The 21,385-nt window shown below is 34.2% G+C and overlaps 1 protein-coding gene across 1 annotated transcript; it reads left to right on the top strand.

The window, feature by feature from the left end:
- Positions 1-749: 749 nt before the first annotated feature.
- On the top strand, positions 750-20,039 carry LOC134275664 (uncharacterized). The gene is given in 23 exon segments (XM_062757927.1): positions 750-799; positions 974-1,042; positions 1,992-2,089; positions 2,218-2,319; positions 3,939-4,000; positions 4,366-4,409; positions 5,999-6,203; positions 6,314-6,635; positions 6,638-7,172; positions 7,259-7,382; positions 8,541-8,729; positions 9,042-9,078; positions 9,180-9,299; positions 9,400-9,567; positions 12,073-12,129; positions 16,697-16,878; positions 17,233-17,425; positions 17,513-17,629; positions 18,115-18,269; positions 18,642-18,752; positions 19,287-19,401; positions 19,489-19,582; positions 19,839-20,039. Coding segments are annotated over 23 exon segments (3,309 nt in total). The 3' UTR covers positions 19,999-20,039.
- The last annotated feature ends 1,346 nt before the right edge of the window (positions 20,040-21,385 follow it).

The following is a 21,385-nucleotide window of genomic DNA, read 5'->3' as shown; positions in this document are numbered from 1 at the left end:
TCTGTCAATCTTGCCCACAAGGTGTAACGAACACACTAACACACACACATACATACGCACATTCGCGATGCTATATCCCCTCCGCAACTAGTTGCGTGAGGGGATACAAAAAAGTATATTTAGCATAAAGGACACAGTCAAGGTCACAAGGTCATGTGGAAGGGCTTATTTAGTGGAGTATACATGCCAAATATTAAGTTCTCTATCTTTCTTCATTCAAACGTTATGGTGAAGGTTAAAGTTTTCCGACAAAAAGCTAAATTTAGCGTACAAGGTCACAAGTTCATTGACCATGGTGTCATTTAAAAGAACTTATTAAATAAGTGATGTAATGCATACCAAATATGAAGTCTCTATCCTTTATGGCTCAAAAGTTATGGCCAATGGTAAAGTTTGCAGAAAAAAACTATTTTTAGCATACAGGTCACATTCAAGATCACAAGGTCATTGATCTTGATGTCATTTGAAAGACCTTAATTAGTGGGGTATGCATACCAAATATGAAGTCTAAACTATTCATTGTTTAAAAGTTATGGCAAAGATTAAAGTTTGCAGACAAACAGCCAAACAGACAGACAGACAAGACAAAAACAATATATGCCTCGGATCTTTCGATCCGGGCGCATAAAAAGAGCTTTGGACGAAAAAACGGCACAAACACATGTATCGATCACTGTTTAACACATTGTAAAAGAAGTCCAAAGATGAATTGTTATCCGGTGGAAGAAGTGTTTGATTGACCAACGAACATGGCGACAAACAGAAAAGACTATAAGCTATACATACATGGTGATCAAGGGTAAGTATTCGAGCAGTTGGGTTTATTATCGGGACTGGGAAATTGTCTATTAAAGAATTTATTGTCCCCCGCTTTCGCGAAAGCGAGGGGACATTAAATCTCATTCGTCTGTCTGTCTGTCCGTTTGGTGTTATTTTTTTAACAAAACGTTTTTCTTTTATTTTATCATTTTAGAAACAAATGCTCCAGATCCCGATGGAAGTGTCGCTGGGTCTGGGGATGCAGATACAGTACCTGGCAGGGGTAATTCTTTATGTATATCTCTGTGTGTATGTGTGAGCGAAAGAGGGTGCGTTTATGGTCGTGAATATTAAATTATATATTCCGTAGGTGTTAAGTGTTTTTTGAACACATGACTATTATGGACTTTGATGATAAAATATTCAAATACATGTATCAAGCATATCGTACACATTTCCAATAATACACTATGTCTTAACCGATCGACAGCCTAGTGGTAGAGCGTTCGCTTCGTGATCGGGACACCCGGATATGATTCTCGTTCGCTGCGCAGCGTCAAACCTAAGAAGTAAACATATTAGGTATTGACTGTTTCTTCTCCAAGCACGCGGTACTAGAAGTGGGTGGAAGTCACGGGTCTTTCCGGTATGACCTTCGAAACGTTGCTCGTGGCACGATATAGAACCCTCACTGCTCAATTGCCCTGAATGCCGAGTAAAGGTCAAAATGTGAAGCCTGAAATTCTCGAATGGGACATTGAGAAATAAAGTAAAACAATCACTATCTTTTGTGCTTAATTCGCTGGGTTTTTTCAAGAATCTCATGAATGTAAAGCTCTTTCGAGAACAATTGCTTTATATTAAGAAAATATATGGAGTTAAAACACTAGGTTGGGTTTTATTATTATGCAATTATTTCTAACATTCGATCAAGATTTTTCTCTTTGAAGAAAACTTTTCCTTACGCGTGACCTGCTTCACTCAAATAAACCAGGAGTCTTTTTGTTATTATGGAACCTCAATAACTATTTTTTAAGTTTAAGAAACAAAATTCTATTTTTTGGAACAGATAGAATTAGAGGTCCAACTAAAGCGTTTACTTTCAAGAAAAAAAAGATACAATTTTGATTTTTTTATTCCTTTACATATATCTGTATCTGGTTTAATCGTAGCAATTTATAAATGTCAAAAAAGTATATTTAAAAAAAAATATTTTCCATCTTTCATATCAGCTGTTGCGCCTGGGGCATGATAAGTCAGGAATATGAAGAGAGGGAATACTACTGTTGTTCTGGTTGGAGACATAACGGGAACCAGATCTGTAATATAGGCACGTATTGGAAAGTTAACATTTTCCTGTTTTCAAGAAAGTTCAATCAGAGTTTTCTTGATTTATGCCATCATTGGTCACAAGAACGATATGACAGACTTACCTGACAAATTCTTTTTAATGTTTAGCAATTTGTCCCTATGATTGCGGAGGAAGTGTGAGAGGAAAATGTGAGACCCCCGGCAAATGTAAATGTAACCAAGGATATGTAGGAGAATACTGTCTCTCGGGTGAGGGTTACCAGAGCTTACTTTAATTGATAATTCTAAAAATATGTATTCAAAATAACTGTGCTAGAACAGTCCTAATATCTGCCCTTTTAATTTTGTTTATCTTATACACTTTTTTGCATCTTTATCCATATCATTTTACTAGTTGCGTAGAAATATAGCCAATGTGCATATGTGTGTGTGTGTTAGTGTGTTCGATACAGCTTGTGGGCAAGATTAACAGAAAACCCTTGCATTATCCATTCTCAGTGTTTACATACTTGTGTGGCAGTATAAAAGAACGAAGCCTATTTATTTTCAAGTTCATTGATGAAATATTTCTTCAGATATCGCGTGTTTACTGCCTCGAAACCCTGACATTTTATGTACGAGTTGACAATAATCATTTGTGGGCAAGATTGACAAAGAACTTTTGCATTAACCATTCTCAGCGTTTAAATACTTGTGTGGCAGTATAAAAGGACGAAGCCTATTCATTTTCAAGTTCATTGATGAAATATTTCTTCAGATATCGCGTTTTCACTGTCTCGAAACCCTGACATTTTATGTACGAGTTCGACAATGATCATTTCCCCTAGGAACCAGTTAAAGAGTCGGCTTTAAAGTTTAAAAGGCGTGTTGAGTCTGCGGGAACCAGATTTAAACACTTTGATGAACGTCGCAGTTTTATGATTACAAATTCCAACAGTGTCTAGGAATTGGTGCAGTTATTCCTGAAAGCTGTAAATACAATCTACAAGTTCAGTTATTCTCTTGATGTACAAATGTACATTGTTATTTTTCACTGCGAAATTAAAACGCATATTGCCTGCAACCGTGAGATATACTTAGGTAGGTAAATAATTAAAATTACTGAAACATACATACAGCATACGTGTTATAATTCTGCTAGGCATAAGGGCAACTGCCCAATTACGTATGCACATTATGCCTTCCCGCTTCCCACTAAAATGCTTTGAAATTTGAATTTTGTTAAAAAAAACATCCTCCACCCCGATAATTTTGTTTAAAAATACATAGTGCTGAAAAACAATTTATTATATTATATTAAACTTTACTACCCCAAATTAGGTATCAATGTTACCCCCCCCCCCCTCCCCCTTAGCCAAGACGCTATGCACTTTGCATTTTGAACATAAGGCGCTTGATGGTCGAGGTAAAAACATGTTTATTTAATTTTGTCAAAAGTAAGGGAGTGATCCTAATGTTGCGGGTTTGACCTTTTGGGACGTCTTATCCTTACAAAAATAAAGGGCCCATGTCCCAATAGATGCTGGCACAAAAAGATCCCTCACTGCTCAATGGTTTCAGTTCCTTATTATCAGGAAAGAATGTCATCTCCGGTAAAGCCTTCAATTTAAAAATTCCTGAGAGGGACATTAAACAAAATACATTGTATATTTTTTAACATGTTTAACGTCCCTCAAGAGAATTTATCTCTTATGAGATATTGCCATTACCACTGAAGTTCCTGTCGCGAGGGGATGCTCCGCTTAGCGGTGCCCTTGTTATAATTATCTTAAAGCTTTTCATTATCAAATAAAAAGCTATAAGACTGATTGTTTATTTCTCTGTGTACATAGAGATAAACACTGACAATAGTAATTCTTATTTTCCAGTTGGCTCCTGCTCTCGCTTTCGACCTTGTTTTCCTGGATACTGCAGGGGAGATAACACATTTGCTTGATTTCTCCCCACAAAACTTTGACTGGGAAAGGAAACTGCCTTAACTGTAAGTATACAATAAAAGAATTCTTGTCTTTTCAATTTGAAAATTTTTCTTTTATTGTTAAGCTGAAGATGGAATAACATACATGTTCTCTAAAAATGTTAAAATTATCTTCTTATTTGATTTTATATTTACATACAGTCCCCAGTTTGACACTACTATCCAGCAATCGAACAAAGTACAATAGACTTTGGACATTACAGCGAAAAACATTATTTCTTTCAGTAGATTCAGTCTTGAGCAATGGGAATAAGGATATATACTGGATAATCGTCGAAGCTTAACATCATGAATTTCACTTTTCAATCCATTTTTAGCTCCGATTTGCGACTTTGAATTTACCTGCAAGGCCTGGTTATGTGTAACACGCATTTGAGAAACATTAATGTTAAACATACGGCATTTGATGGTCGAGGTAAATGTAAATGCATTTAATCAACAAGATTATCATATTTACTGAATTATTTTTCAAAAATATATAATTAGATATTTCACTCTTAGTTTGAACTTTCAGTAAGGCGTGGCTTCTTGGCGCTATAACCGCCTGTCAAATGGCGAGCTAAATCTCTTAGTTAAGAAATAAATAACATCGAGAACTTTAAATTGTTGTTGACAACGATCGAGACGTCAAACTTCACTATTTGCAGGGTGAGACGTAAATAGTTACATACTAATTGCCCGAGCCAAATGTATATTTCAACAGTGGCAGAAAGCTGTGAAATTTCATCAAATTTGTACGTCATTTTGCCACACCTTACTGAAAGTCCAAACTAACAGAAATTGCTCTTTTAAAGCAACGAAAATAAAACACTTTCGTTTAAAATCAAATGTTGTCTAGTAACAGAATTTCTAAATGGCTATAAAAACAAGGAATAAACGCAAAACAGGTTGCCTTGTGATGGACCACGAATAGTCCAATACATGACAGACTTGTTCAGTGTAAACAGCGTTCGCCATTTGATTTACGCAATACGTAAGTTGAATGAATTCATATCTTAATGTTTTAACCTTTTTACTTTAAAACAGTCATGATTCTGCCCTATACCATTTAGAGGAACTGTAGTAAAACGAGCTTGTTAAGTACATGTATAGTAGATAAAGCAAAACATGAACAAGGCAAGACAAAAAAAACCTCCTCTAGAAACATGGAAGTAAGATCAGACTGCGGGGCTATAAAACTAAGATGGGCTTACTTTTCATTTCACTAATAATTTTTTCTGTAAAAGTGAGACAAAGATCAAAAGTAAACTTGTCTAAAGTATATGGCCCCAGAGCCAGGTGCCGAGGTGGATAATGTGCTATGAGTACTATGAGTATGTATAATCAGGTTAGAAATCGAAGATATATAAAAAATAAAACTGTATGAAATATATTACAAAAATTTTCACCCCCGTCTAATTTTCACTTTCGCCCTACTCTATGGGAAAAACATGTAATTTCTTATCTATTTAAAAACAAAATTGTTCAATGCAAAAGGGCGATAAACACGTTGTATACAGTTTTACACAAGTTAAGTTGTTATTATCACACTGTTTATTGCTAAAATGAATATGCTGGTTTGCTTAAAAGTTGAAATGCACCGGTTTATTAATTACTGCAACTCTTTTTATAGAATCTGTCAAAACGCACGTTATGGCGGTGTAACTCGGGAAGACATGAATTTTATCCACAGTGCTAAATTAAAATAGTTTGCATTAATAGCTAATATTTAGAGACTGCCCGAAAGCATAAAATTCATTAATCCTTTACATCTTGGAAGTCGAAAAAGACTTTATATCTTTAAAGTCCAAAGAAGTGATACGGCGCGGATTAAAGTCTTTGAATGTAGATCTGACTGTACTTGAATTCACATTTGCAGGGTGTTTTTTAGGTTTCTATCCAGCTTAAAATTCAGGAGAATAGCAAATTCATGCACAACCATAAAAAAGTGTTTTAATACCTTTTCTCTAGTTTTGCCGTCACATATCGTGCAAAGAATGGCGGATATCGTGTTCTTGATTATAATGAAGGGATAGAATATTTCAATGGTCATGAAGTTAACAAAATGATAGATGTCAAGTTTGACACAGAAAATCCATATCACTGTACAGAGAGGAAGAACTGTGGCATTGGTACACCATCGTTTTTGCTCAAGGTTGCTAATGATGTCACAAAGGTAAATCATCTTTAATATTATATTTATTATTTATGCAAAAATACTCGTGAAAATTACAGTACATTTTCTGAAGATTAGAAATCGTATAAACAGAGATTGTTTTAAAACAGACCGCTATCCAGTTTACTTGGAATGGGTGGAGGGACGACTTATCAAAGGTTGCTCGATACGCTCTCGAAGTTTTCAAGCTGGAACCAGATGGAGATGGCGAACTTAAAGAACCATACACAGATACCGTAGATAATCCACTACCTTTAAACATTACCGAATTTAACGAAACCACTATTGGGTCCCATACATTCTCCTATAGACCAGACAACCCAGGCGTTTATTCTTGGATTTTGGAAGTAAATGACAAAGCCAATAACTCGGTGTATGTTCGGCGTATTGTTATTTATGATCCAGTTTCAACTGTGACGACAGACAGCTCCAAAGATTGTATGCGTCCTCTGGAAATCCGAATGCATCCTTTAACTGGCAAACTCAAAATCCTTTGACAGCAAAGATCACTTGGAAAAAACACTTTTTAAATTCTTTACATGAAAATGGAAAGTTTTTAAATCGTGTCAAGCATTTTCCTGATTCCTTAGCAGATGGCGGAGATCGTAATGGCTACAAAATAATTCCGAAGAAATATGATGACTACAGTGGTGAGAGAACAATAAACGCTATACCGAATGAACGAGGTATTGTTAGATATGACGTGGCTTATTACAATGGAAAAGACCAACAATTGGCACCTACATATCAGATTCAAAATCTTGAGTACAATGAAACTGAACAGACAATTGATTTAGGCACACCATTGGAAGATGGCAGATCATTAATCGTTTGGGTTAAAGCCTACGATGTACTTGGCAAAACAAACGAAGAGCGTCTGGTTCTACATTACGATTCATCGAAACCGTCAGTGGAATCACAAACATTGCAAAGAAATGTGGGGACAGATAAAATGGATTATAGAAGCAGGCAAGCTTTTAGAAGTGATACTTTTCGAAACCTTTAGAAAATAAGACTCTTAAGAATGTTAGAGATTTATTGTTTTTATTTTTCAGCATACAAGTTATTGGAGCCTCGGATCCCCACAGTGGAGTTAAGATAATCAAATACCGCTTCATTGAAAAGAGTACAGGAAAGATCATAAATAATAAAGATTATGAATTTGAAAATCCAAAAAGAGTAAGTTTTTGTAATTCATGGCTTAAAAAATCTAAAAATGTATCATGCTAAATACTTTAAATTTCAATATAACAATAATTCGGAAGTAAAAGGATGTTCATTTGTAGATTTGTTTCAAAATGATTGACTGTTGGTTGAATATGATTCAGAAATACAATTTTTGAAATGGTTGTTTCTGAAAGACCCTGTATTTCCTGTGACAATACATACTCTAAAGTACAATTTAACTGTTTTGACATTAAAACACTGATCGTGGTTTTTTTAACATGATTCACGAAAGGCTAGACATTACTTTCCCTTGAGTTCCAGTTATTTAAACTTTTTCTCTTGACCTAAGAGTCTGGTTTTCCTTTCAAGAAATGATTGTTAATATATCAACATTTTTTTGAATGATAAGACGTATACCTTAAATTTTACTGCATTTAAGTACAAATTGGTTTGACCTCTAAATATTGACTTTGGAGGATGACCTACTTGAAATATAATTTGTAACCTTGATCATTTTGAAGCGCTTTATATTCAATATACCTTCATCATCTGCATACGGAGTTGATTCGATACGCAAGAGCTTGCTCTACGTATAACAATTTCTAAAGCAGGGTAAATTATTGACAAGCAAGTTGATGAAACAAAATTATCAGTAGTCTTGTTTTAAGTCATCATTTCGTAAGTTCTAAGGTCGATACAATGACTTTGTCAGCAATTACAATTTATCATTGAGTCAAATGCTGACGGACAGTTTTCATACTACATTGTAATTTTTAGTCCACATTGTTTAAACACTGAATTAGATGACAAATTTTTTCAAGCATATTTCCTGATCATTACAATAGGCACACGGCGGGTTTAAGTATTGTTTTCCTTATCAGAAAAATAAATATGCTTTCTACCTTTCAAACCTGATCCCAGATCTGATGTTTACAATTTTTGAAATGTTTGTTCTGCTCTTATTTTGTATGTTTTATGGACTTTTATAGTGAATACTGTTCGTTATCTCCATTTCATTCTTGTGAGGATTGTGTTTCCCTGGTTTCCCTAGTTTACCCAAAATTTTAATCTCTTAATCTTGGGAGTCACTTGGATTTGAGAAACTTTAATTTTAGCAATGGACTGCATGCGGGGGTATCAGTTTTTACAAACACATTCTGTTTCTAAAAGGACCGAGGATACTGCAACAAACATCCCTGTGAAACAATCTCAGCAACTAATGAGACATATAGCAAGACTATTGACCTTGACTTTGAGAACTGTTATGTCATGAACGTGAGTAACGTTTCTACCGAGGTAGTAAGAATGGAGATGGATTTTTATAATTCAGCAGGCCTCTACGTTACTCGACAAATAGAGGTAACTTTCATTTTAATTTTTGTAAACAACTGTTCAATTCATATTACCTGTGTATATTTTAAAGCTAAATCAACGCTCTTTGATGTACAAACAAATATGAAAAAGAAATATCCAGTTTCATCATTTTAAAAAACTTAAAATACTGTATTGTAAACTTTGTTTTCAAATCTCTCAGTGCAGTTTTGAATCAACTAATGGAAAAACAATGCATTTTTTTATATTAATGGTTAAAAGAACACTTTAAATCACAACATTGTAGCAACTTTAAAATAGCAGCTTCATTTTAAATAACCATTCCTTGTATTTTTCCAGATAGCCAATCTAACTACACTTAAAGGTGTCAATGATTGTAAGTAAAAAGAAAAAGAAATTCATGTTTTATCATTTTAAATATTTTTTATATATCTTAACTTTTTTTTCTTTTTTCATAATGATAAATATTTTTTATAGATTTTGGACCTACAGACATAAGAGTAGCAGAAAAATTAAGTGCAACATCGGTGAAAATCATGTGGAACCAGGCACCGAGTTGTTATAATCAACAAGGCATCAATTTCACCTATATAAAAGGTTGTTGTTCTTTTTACTATAAATTTCGGTATAAGTGGTATGGATAGTTCGGTTTAATAAATTTGACAGTCATAAGGCAAAAACAAAATGTTTATTTTAGCTAATAGCAAAGATGAAAACTTGTTTAAAGTACACAAGAGTTCGGACTGGTTCACAATGGTTAACTTGGACCCAGGAAGCACCTATATTCTCAGATTGTATACGCTCTACGGTGACGATGAGAGAAACCCTATCAAAAGTGAAATGTCAGAATTCAACTTTACAACAAGTAAGTAGAAGGCATTTTGAAGAAAAAAACAAAACCAAAACAAAACAAAAAAAAAAACGGCCAAAATGTTTATTATAAACCAGGAAGATTCGAAAGCATAAAACTTCTAAAAATTTTCAATTATATGCTTTATTTTTGTATGGATTTTCTTCGCTGAGTTACATGCTCAATTTCTATTGTATTAACATTTTAAGCATGTGCTGAGTGATTCTCAGCTGTGCATGACGCAACTTTTAATATACCGTTGCAATATCAATGTAATCACTTTTGCTTTCATTCACATGTATACAAAAGGCAATAAAATGCACGTTTATATATAAGTTGCGCTCTGTTTTCAGCTAAATATGATTTGGTATTATAATCAGTCTATAATTTTAAAAAAAATTGTATTTTACCAAATATTTCCGTTCCTATATGTTTTTCACCGGTCACGGTAGCCTAGTGTAAGAGCGTTCGCTTCGTAATCGGGAGGCCCAGTTTCAAATCTCGCTCGAGGGACCACGTCAAACTTAAGACGTGTACAAAGGTAGTGACTGTTCCTTCGCCAAACTCTCGGCATTAGAAGTGAATTGTACATACAAATGGTCAGCATTATTCCTCCTTGGTGATCTTCTGATAAAAATGTACATTACAAGTGAAAGTCACAGGTCTTTTAGATATGACCTGAAAACGTAGGTCCCGTGTCACAGTAAGCGCTGGCACGATAAGGAATCCTCACTGTACTGCTCAATGATCCTGATTGCCCAGTATAGGTCTAAATTTGAAGCCCTTAAGGTGATGTCTCTATAGGAGTGAAAACTTTTTGCATGGGACTTTAAACAATATATGATCAATCAATTATCTATGGGTTTTCTCTGTAACGCCTCTTTGAAAATTGGTTATTTTATTTTTCAACATGCTATCGACATGTAAAATTTGCCAAGCGATACTTCAGGAGCTGTGTATATAAATCTTGTGCGCGTCTGTCTTTGTGTCTGACGATAAGTTGGTGAAGTCTTCATATGGGTGGAAAATTCTAGAGAGACATGTTAAATAATATATACAATCAATCAAAGCGTGTGGTTGACGAAAACAAGGAAGTTCTGCGTTCAAAACTGATTTTGAACTCACGAAACCTTAAAAGGGTGATTTAGAAAAAATAATCACAGGCGTGATACATTCTACATCTTCCACAAAGCGTACGATGGAAGAGAAAAGAAAAGAAATAGTACAACAATCAAATTAGATACAAAGCGGAGATCTCAAATGCACGTCGTAGTTAATTTTTTCTTAAAATATAGATTAGCATAATTTATTCTAAATCTTGAAAAGCAACAAAGATGCAAGTTTGTAAATGACTTTCATGTGAAATGGAAAATCTCCCTATCGCGATTTTTGTTGCAATTGACGATGCACCACACTGAGCAATTTGTTTCGTCAAATTTCAACCTGCTCAGCAAAAAGTTTGAACTTAAGAATATTCCTAAGGACTAAAGACCCTAACCCTGAATGTATAAGTAAACTGACTCGGCCTTCATGCAGAGTTTGCATTTTGTAAAAATGGAGAGGAAAGGTGGATATCAAGGTTTAAGAAGTCTCTCCGGGAGACCTTTTCATCGGTTTTAAGGTCGTCATAGTTGCAACCAGTGAATACATGTTGTATACGCAAGTGACAGGAAGCGCAGGCAGGGTGTGACCTATCAATAATGAGTATTCGTCTATGGCTTATGATTCCACCTTTGATGTTTTTGGATGCCCATTGTTTGCGATTTTTAATGTTTAACTGTTCCTTACCGTCATATTACACTCGTTTTATGGAGGAATTGAAAAAAAATATCAAATATATTCTACAGTTTACTAGCATTCAAATTTTCCTAGATAACTTGTTTACTATATTCGTAAACATCAAAATACCACAGACATGAAATACCTGTAGTATTATTACATGTGAAAAAAAAGTTACCAACAGAAATTCAAAACCGCTTATGCAATGGCATGTAGATTAATTGTAGAAATTGTTTTTACACAGTCTTACATAATATTAAAGATATAGGATAAAATGTAAATAGGTTCATGCATACGTTTTTGATTTTAGTAAAACTTCATTTTATCCAGATAAAATGAGAATTAAAACTATGGTTTTCTACCTTTACCTTCATGCCTCAAGAAATAATTAATTTTATTCACTTTGAACTTTTTCAAATGTACCCAATCTTTGAATATGTTCCTTTTAATTTTATATTTTAACTTCACGTGGAATATATATGTGAGGTGCCTTTTGTATTGATTAAGTAGACTTTTCGAAGTAAAATTCACTATTAAAAAAAAAACACGAGGTCTGACAATTGATATAAAACAAATCAACCAAAATACGGCCCAATGTTAGATTTAAATTTGCTAACAAGGTCGATTCTAACGATCAAAGAATTTACGAAATTCCCACTTTAAACGAGGTTTTTTTTTTAAATCCCTTTTACATCAATTTATCAGTCAATAGTATGTTTTTATGTTACTTTATTGTTATAGTTTTGGAGCCGGAGAAACAAACAGGTAATGCAGCGGCACTGACAGGAGGCGTGGTTGGTAGGTACACTATTTGTTGTCTTTTCTTTTCTTTTTTTTTTTTTTTTTTTTTTTTTTTTTTTTTTTTTTGTCCAAGTTGATTCGCATTGCATGTTCTCTATCGATAGAATTTATCATATTTCTTATATGATAGGATGATAACTTTCTGAGATGGCATGCGCGTCGGAGCCGGGGAGGGAGGGTTCCTTTGTTTGCAAAGATGGACGTGAAATAACCATTGAAAAATGGGGGCCATATGCCTCCAACACGTCTTTTTGGCTGGTTAAACATCCACCCAAACTTTGAAATTTGCCTTCCTTGCCGATGTTTGGAGTATGTTCTGTTTCAACTTAAAATATCATTTTAAAAAACAGAAACATTACCAGGTGTATTTCTGTATCTTTTTTCATTACTAATTGCTTATGTTAAGTTGATATTACGCATGTTTGATGTCATATTTATGAAAAATGAGTCAAAATTTGTCTACTTTTGAAGTTATTTATCTCTTTGAAATCAATATCATCAATATTTTTACATATTTTATCAATTGTACCCGCACTTTCTAAAGAAAGTTCGGGTATATTGTTGTTACTCATATCCGTCCGTCCGTCCGTCTGTCACACTTTTCTTCCCTGAACTCCTCCTAAACTTTACACAGTAGCCTAATCATTTTTTGGAGATGGTTGGTGGTGTCATGTAGGTGTGCAGTAAGGTTTAGGAATTAGATTTTGCCCTGGGATCAAATGGGGGTCGAAAAATGACGTTTTCTATTCAAAAAAACAAGTCTTCCCTGAACTTCTCCTACATTTTACACAGTAGCCTAATCATCTTTTTGGAGATGGTTGGTGGTGTCCTGTAGATGTGCAGTAAGGTTTCGGAATTTTGATTTTGCCCGGGGGGAGGTCAAATGGGGGTCGAAAAATGATGTTTTTATGCAAAAAACACCGACTTCCTTGAACTTCTCCTACATTTTACACAGTAGCCTTATCACCTTCAGAGAGATGGTTGTTGGTGTCATGTAGATGTGCTGTAAGGTTTCGGAATTTTGATTTCCCCCCGGGGGGTCAAATGGGGGTTACAAAATGAAGGTTTTTATGCAAAGAGCTCAATCTTCCCTGAACTCCGCCTATATTTTACTCAGTAGCCTAATCAGCTTTTGGGAGATGTTTGCCGGTGTCATGTAAATAGGCAGTAAGGTTTCGGAATTTTGATTTTGCCCCAGGGGTCAAATAGGGGTTGAAAAATGACGTTTTTCATGCAAAAAGCTCAATCTTCCCTTAACTCCGCCTATATTTTACTCAGTAGCCTAATCATCTTTTGGGAGATGGTTGTTGGTGTCATGTAGATGTGCAGATAGGTTTCGGAATTTTGATTTTGCTCAGGGGTCAAATGGGGGTTGAAAAATGACGTTTTTCATACAAAAAGCTCAATCTTCCCTGAACTCCGCCTATATTTTACTCAGTAGCCTAATCATCTTTTTGGAGATGGTTGTTGGTGTCATGTAGATGTGCAGATAGGTTTCGGAATTTTGATTTTGCCCCAAGTGTCAAATGGGGGTTGAAAAATGAAGTTTTTTATGCATAAAGCCCAATCTTCCCTGAACTCCTCCTGCATTTTACTAAGAAGCCTAATCATCTTTTAGGAGAATTAAATATTTTGAAAATTAGGTAAAACATCAAAATCAAGGGGTGAAAAATCATGACATGCTGGGAAGTATCTTAATTTTTATGAGTAATAAAATACATTAAATGTACACATCAAATGTGAAAGTCATATCTCTTGTTAATCAAAAGTTATAAGCAAATGCAACATTTTTGAAAAGTAGGTCAAGGTCACAGAGTCAAAAGTCATGATTTATTTGGAAAGGTCTTATCACAGGAGGTAATAATATACATGCATGTATAATATGAATGCCCTAACTTTTCTCTTTCAAAATGATGAATTTAAAACAATGTAATTTTTTGCAAGTAGGTCAGACTTCAAGGTCATGGGTAAAAAAATATGCCATTCTCACAGGTAAATACTAATACATATTTTAACATGAATGCCTTGTGTCTTCTCATTCAATAGATATGACCGTGATGACCACGGTTAAATTTATTAATTGAGACAGATGGACAGACTGACATACAAATGCGCATATTTCTATGTGAATTGGTCAAAATTGGTCCAGTGGTTCTAGAGAAGTTAATAATGTAAAATGTTTCCAGACAAACAGATAGACGACAGACATAATGTGATAAGGAAAACAGAAAAGCTAAAATGAGTGTTTTGAAAGGGTTACGATGGTTGCAGTATTTGTAAAGTTTTTTTCATGCAGAGATATGACCAACATATTCATTAATCATGTTTTATATATTTTTTTTTTAGTAATTTGTTTGTTTGTTGTGAAAACATCCGTCTCAGGAATTTTTTCCTCATATGGAGACACCACCAATTAATAATAATGAAGACAAGATGTGTTTGTGAAACACTAATGCCCCTGCATGGCAGCTTATGGCTAAGGTAGAAGTTTCTCAAATGTATGGCAAACTCAAAGGTCAAGGTCAAAGAGTTAAAATTGTTGGTATCATAAGAAAGTTTTGTCACAAGGAATACACATGTGAAATAAGAAATCCCTAGTATTTCCTGTTCAAAATTTATTTGCCAATGTTAAACTTTGTTTTTTTTAAGTGGGTCAAACTCTAGGGTCAAGGTCAAACATATTTATACCTGTTGAAAGTTCGCAATGAATACACATGTTAAGTATGAAAGCCCTAGCACCTACTGATCAAAATTTGGGCCAAGTTTAAAGTTTGGTATTTTTCTTGTAAAAATGGGTAAAAATCCAATGTCAAGAGGTCAAGAGGTCAAAATTCGTGGTACCCAAAAAAAAGGGCTTGTCACAAGGAAGTAAGCTATGAAATGTGAAAGCCATGTATATAGCCCATCCCACTCAAAACTAATGGGCAAGGTTAAAGTTTCTGCGGACAAATGGACACACAGAATTTAAACACAAGAAACAATTTAAACACAAGAAACAAAATATGTATCTAGTCAAATGAAAAAAAAAATCTACTATTTTGGAGCCACAGAATCGATTGTAATTTCAGGGACAGGGAGTGGCTAGGGAGATTAGATCCTCCTCCCCCCCCCCCCCGGAATTTGCTTTGTTGTCTTAACATTGGCGTTGGAAGCAAATTGAGAGTGGGGGAGCTAAGTCTAAGAAATTTTTATTTTAGACATTAAAAAAAACCTGACAAGCCAAAAAAGAGAAATGTCCAAACACGAAATCAGTACCGAATTTTTTTTTCAAAACACCACCACTTTTCCATTTTAAACCTATACTGCAACGTGTCTGTGGAAAGTGGGGGGGGGGCTAAACCTACACTGCATTGTTCAATGTCTATACTAAGTCTATCTTTGGAAAAAAAAGTGGGGGGAGGGGCTAAGCACCCCTAGCCCCCACCCCCCCCCCCGGTTCTGACGCCTATGTTAAATAAGACTATATTCTGAAGCAAATAAATTTGACTTTGGACATCCTCCCCCTTAGAAAAAATTGACTCAACGACCCCACTATCATTGTTTTTATTTTGTATATTTGTTTTCAGTTTTTTTTTCTTTGCTTGTCAGGAAATTCTGGGCTGGATTTTTTTTGACTGAGGTGTGAACCCCCTTCCCCCTTCCCGAAAAAATTCTGGATCTGCACCAGTTAATGTCATATCGACAACGGGAGATAACTTCACACTGTGACATGCGATGATCTTTGACTCTTTCTGAACTTTAACCTAATCATTCGCATTTCGGTTTTTTTTTTACCTCAATCTATACTTAAACTTGTACTTACCAACTGTCATAGGTCCTGTCAACTTCACGAAATATCATCCAATTATAACACAAAATGAATAATTTCAATAAACACCACACTGCAGCAAGAGCAATCCCATTTGGTAAACTTTGGCTGATTCTGTCGCCTTTTCAGATGAAGTGGGAATCGGCCGAGGTGTGCCGAGTGGTGCTTAATCTAAAAATATGATAATGAGTGACGCAACCCAATGTGATGTAAAAATTCTCCAAAAGGTGTTTTTATGTAAACATGCATAGTACAAGAACAAATTTTAAATTAATTCAAAGCAAACGATGTTTTAACAAAACTTTTCCATCTAGCCTATTAAAAAAAAACGTACGTGCCGTGTGTTTGTGGTGTCGGGGGGAGGGGGGGGGCATTAGTACATTTTAAAAGTTCCTATTATGAGCAAAACATTTTTCAAAATCTAATTTACATCATTAGTTAAATTCTGTTTTTTCAAACTGGTAATGAATTAAGCATGTAAAATACATATAAGAGGTTCTGAGTCATAGGACACATGGTCACAGGGTCTGAGAATTTCATACTCAATTTGACAAATACATGTTCTGTGTAAATTATAGAATTATTGACTTTTTCCTTGGAAAGTCTAATATGTAGGAGTGTGTATTTGGAGGCAAACACCTTAGTGCGGGTATTACTGTCTCATGACAGCATCAAGTTTAACCTGTAACTAGTCTTCTGATGATCATCATATCGACTTATTTTTTTTAAATAAAATATTTACCTATTCATTTGCAGGCGGTGTTTTAGCATTAATCATCATAGTACTGTTTATAATCATTATGGTAAGAAGAAGAAAAATGAAAAACCCAACAGAGCGACTGCAAAGACTTCCTTCGAAGTCTAACACCTACATTGACAACAATCTGTCAAACGTTGAGAAAAGACTGAATAATACTGGTGTTCCGAAGAGCTATAATGTATGTTCCTGTTTTATCTAAAACATTTGAATAAGTAATGATAAATATGTACATGTACATTGATAAATATTACAGAAGCATATATTAAACCAATTTTATTTAAACCAATTAAATACAAATATCAAACCTCTCACAATTTAAGCGAAAAGGGCAAAAATAAAACAAGGCGGAAATTTTCATGAAAATAGAAGTATCCAAAAAGAAATTTTCCATTTTCAAAACTTTTTAAACTTATCAAATAAAAGAGCCTACAAAAAACTCAAAGTAGAATTGATATAATATATTTAGCATATAAGGAAAACTTTTGCCTTGAGAAGATAATGATGAAATTGACTTTAGAGTATTGATTTTCAGAATCGTGCCTACTCTCAGGAGTTTGACGACGACGTATACTACGCTGACAATGAGACCCCTCTAAGGTATCAAATAGTCCGATCGAGAATTACATTCGAGGAGGAGATTGCCAGAGGAAAATTCGCCATTATCTACAAGGCCAAGTATTGCAGAGATAATTCCTCAACAACTGTCGTAGCTAAAACATTAAAAGGTTCGATTTTGAATGGGGATGTTCGAAATAAGATGTAGCCAAAACTCATATCTCAGTTTTGATAAAAATTTAATTTTAATTTTTTAGAAAATCCAACTCAAGCGGATATTGAGACCATGCATGCTAAGGTTAATTTCTATGCGATGAAGATTGGAGAACATCCCAATGTTCTGAAGTTTATAGGAGTCGTTGATGACGACGTCCGTAAGTATAAAATAAAGTTCTCAAACATACAGTGAAACCTGTCTAATCCGACATGCACTAGGATACAGATTATGTGTTGGTATAAACATACATGCAGTACAAAATTTACCGTCTTAGACCATCTTTAAACCAATATTTGCTTGCCGTCTCCCGTCTTATAAAATTTGTTGGTGGGTTAGGACGTGGTAAAACGGACACATGGTAAAATGACTGCTGGGTCTATTGGTACGTGAGGAAAATTCTTTTTCTTAAGAAAGTTAACATATTTGTTGTCGAGATAGGAGGAAAAAAATAGCATATAGTGCCCTGGAATATTGAAAAAATTTTGCGTCCGACCCTATTTCGTCAGCAAAAAAACAATTTTCCAAAGATGGTGTTAAGTAAATATCAAATATACATCATACCGAATCATAACATTTAATTTTCACCACTATGTTTTGTTCTGTGATGATTTGTTTTATATTACTTGTTTGTTTGTTTAATAGTTGGTAGATTTATGATACTGGAGTACTGTGAAAATGGGCCCTTGAAAGACTATCTAAAGACTAATAAACATAGAGTTAACGACGACATGCACGAGAAACTGTTCCGATTTGGCTGTGGAATTTGTAAAGGAATGAACTACCTAGCTTCTCAAGGGGTTTGTTTTTATTTAATTCAAAAAGGAGAGGGCAATAACAGTTTAGTTGAACTAGGAAAATGTAACTTGACAAAACTGATTTTATGCATTGTCTTAACGATGACATTTATTTATTGTGTATCTGAAATTAAATGTCATTTTGCTGAATATAAACCCCTAGATATTATATTACGCTAATGAATAAACTTTACACTTTTGTATGTTATGTATGGGATTCCTGCTCTAATATTTTAGAGGTCTGTTTTTGCGCTGCTCCTGATTTTGTATTATTTAAGTTTTACGTTGAATGCTGTATATTATCTCCAAGTATTTTATTATAGGTTACTTCTTAATCTTTGCCCATTCATTGCCTCTTGTTAATTTAATATTTAGGTTGTACACAGACGTCTCGCGGCCAGAAACATTTTGCTGACGTTCCTGATGGAAACAAAAATCACAGGATTTGGTCCAGAGCCTCGGGATAATGATGGCGATTCCAAAAACGTATGAAACTTCAAAATACAAAACATGATTTTTTTTTTATCTTCGGTTAATACAAAATCCTAAAGGGATGATCGCATCTTTAAGAATCATTTTTACTAAAACGAAATATTTTTTCAAGACTCAACGTATGGCATTTTTAAACAAACGCTTAAATTACTAGCATTTTGTTTTTCCCTCATTACTGCTTTAGTAAATGTTTTTGAAATAAGCATCGTGGATATTAGGTTCGGATTATACGTACTTGCGCCTCTGAATCTTTACTTACTCTTTTGATTTGAAAACAGACTTAAGTTTAAAATGGACTTTAAAAAATTGAATTCCTTGTATTTGAATCATCCTTGTATTCAGGATGTTAAAATTTTGCTGCTTAAAAGATCATAAATGTTACCTTTGCATTTTCAATATATGCTAGAAACGATAAGGTTCAGATTAAAATAATTCTTCTTTTGATTTTCCATGTTAATAATTATAATTAATACTGTCATATCCTATTATAAATTATCAAATAAAACAGTTTCAATTCACACTCTTCAGGAGAGAATTCCTATTAAATGGATGGCACCGGAGTGTATAAAAACCACAAAATACGCCACGGAAAAGAGTGATGTTTGGTCTTATGGTGTGCTTCTCTGGGAAATATTCTCTATGGGTAAATTTTTTTCTCACACTAAAAAGAAATTTAAAATAAAATAAATTTCAATGTCAAGTAAAGATTTAATTTTATGATTTTTTGAAGGCGAATCCCCGTATGAAGGAATAAGGAGTAATGAATTGGAATCTAAATTAAAACGAGGCGAACGACTGAAGAAACCGGAACAATCCGATGATGTGTATGATATTTATCTAATTATTTGATAGATTGCTAGCGTATTCTTTAATGAATGATAAAAAAAGAAATGGTTTATAATTGGTTTTTTCACATTTTGAATAACTCATTCATGATCTTTAATTCATTGAGAAACCAATGGAAATTATATTTTTGATGAAGGTGCTTATCCCAATATATAAATAGTTTCCTAATCTGAATTTTAATTTCTGTTACGAATTTTGACACTAAAATATTTTATTTTACTTAACATGCTATAGTTTCTACAAAATCATGAAAAAATGTTGGCAATATGAGAGCGGAAAGCGTCCAAACTTTGAAGAAATCCATGATGAACTTCAAACTCTGTTCACCGGAAACATCGACGGCGATGATTATTACTACACTCAAGGAGGAGTTTACGACAACCGAAAACGATGAACAAATATATATCATTTAAAATCCATTAATTATTTATTTACTGGATTGATAGTAAAAAACGAATCCTTTTTTGTTAAACAATTTAGCTTTCTATATAGCATAGAAATCAATAAGCTCACATAGCGAGTTGTGATCAGAAGTGAGATACATGACTGTATATGTAAATAAAACTATGTTGGACATTGGTCACATTTTATGACCAGTTGTAATTTTTTTAATATTTGTTGCCATCGAATATATAGCCATATATAATTATATTTCATACATACATTGGAACATTTATAAATAACATTTTTATGGAACAAGACCAGATGTAAATAGACATTGATGTATAAATGAATTATTATGTTCACAGTAGAGATATATACTGAAAGGAAAAACATACGCAGGGTAAACGTTTGAGGTGAATTAAATTTATTTTTCTTTTAATTTTTTTCAGTATTCCTATCTAACTTTTAAAATCATCTTTCAGAAAGATATAACCGAAATCCCATTTGATTTTGTCAAATAATTCATGAGTTATTGAAGCCCATATGACGATACCCCCCAAAAGGGAATATCGAAAACTCGCATTATCTTCAATGTCTCTACCGCGCATCTGTCATGAGCCTTATTTCTCCTTTGCATGGAATTCATAAGAGTGTTTACCTTTCAAACCCTGACTATATTGGGCATGTGTGACAACGCAAAAATACCACGCGAGCATGCACCAGTGTGAGGAACACAACAGTAAGTTGATCGGCTCAAAAAAATAAAATGCTGAATTGTTTTCTTTCATTTTTCGAGTGAATGTAATGGTTATCATAGTCTTCTGTTTAAAAGGCGGTTTTTGTGGTAGTAAGGTGGCGATTTAAGAGACGGTAAGACGAATAATCCGCTCGTAACATGACTTTGTTTCGCATTAACATCATCGTCACGGTTGATTGAAACCCATCTGAGACCCTCTCTGACAACAGGTAACAAGTTTTATGGGGGAAATTTACAAGAAACTGCTTACTTACCAGCTGTTGCCTTTTTCATTAATTAAAGGCAATTCGAAAACCAGACCCCATGGAACTTTCGTAAACTGTACCAAGATTGCAAGAAATTCATATCGTCTCGAAATATTGAAAAATAATGTGTTTACCTCAGGTGCATCAAATGGTGCAATAATTTGTTGACGAAATCGTCGTCATCAAACTACACGTGTTTTTTGCTTTTTAGTCTTTTCCCTACGTGACGTCATACATTTTACGGTCGAGTAATTCTGAACACCGATTTTGGAGCAAAGTAAGTAAATTTCTCATCTGACCAATTTTCATAATTTTCGGTCATGCGGTCAATTTTTTCTGCGAAAATTATGCTACCCTGCGTTTCTTCTTCCTTTCAGTATTTATCCACATTTTTT

Source organism: Saccostrea cucullata, unplaced genomic scaffold (assembly GCF_032062105.1).
Source record: "Saccostrea cucullata isolate Sc308-1 unplaced genomic scaffold, CSIRO_AGI_Scuc_v1 ctg6790, whole genome shotgun sequence".
NCBI classification, from domain to species: Eukaryota; Metazoa; Mollusca; class Bivalvia; order Ostreida; family Ostreidae; genus Saccostrea; species Saccostrea cuccullata.
Note: the sequence above shows the minus strand (reverse complement) of the source record. Positions and strands in the feature narration are given on the sequence as shown.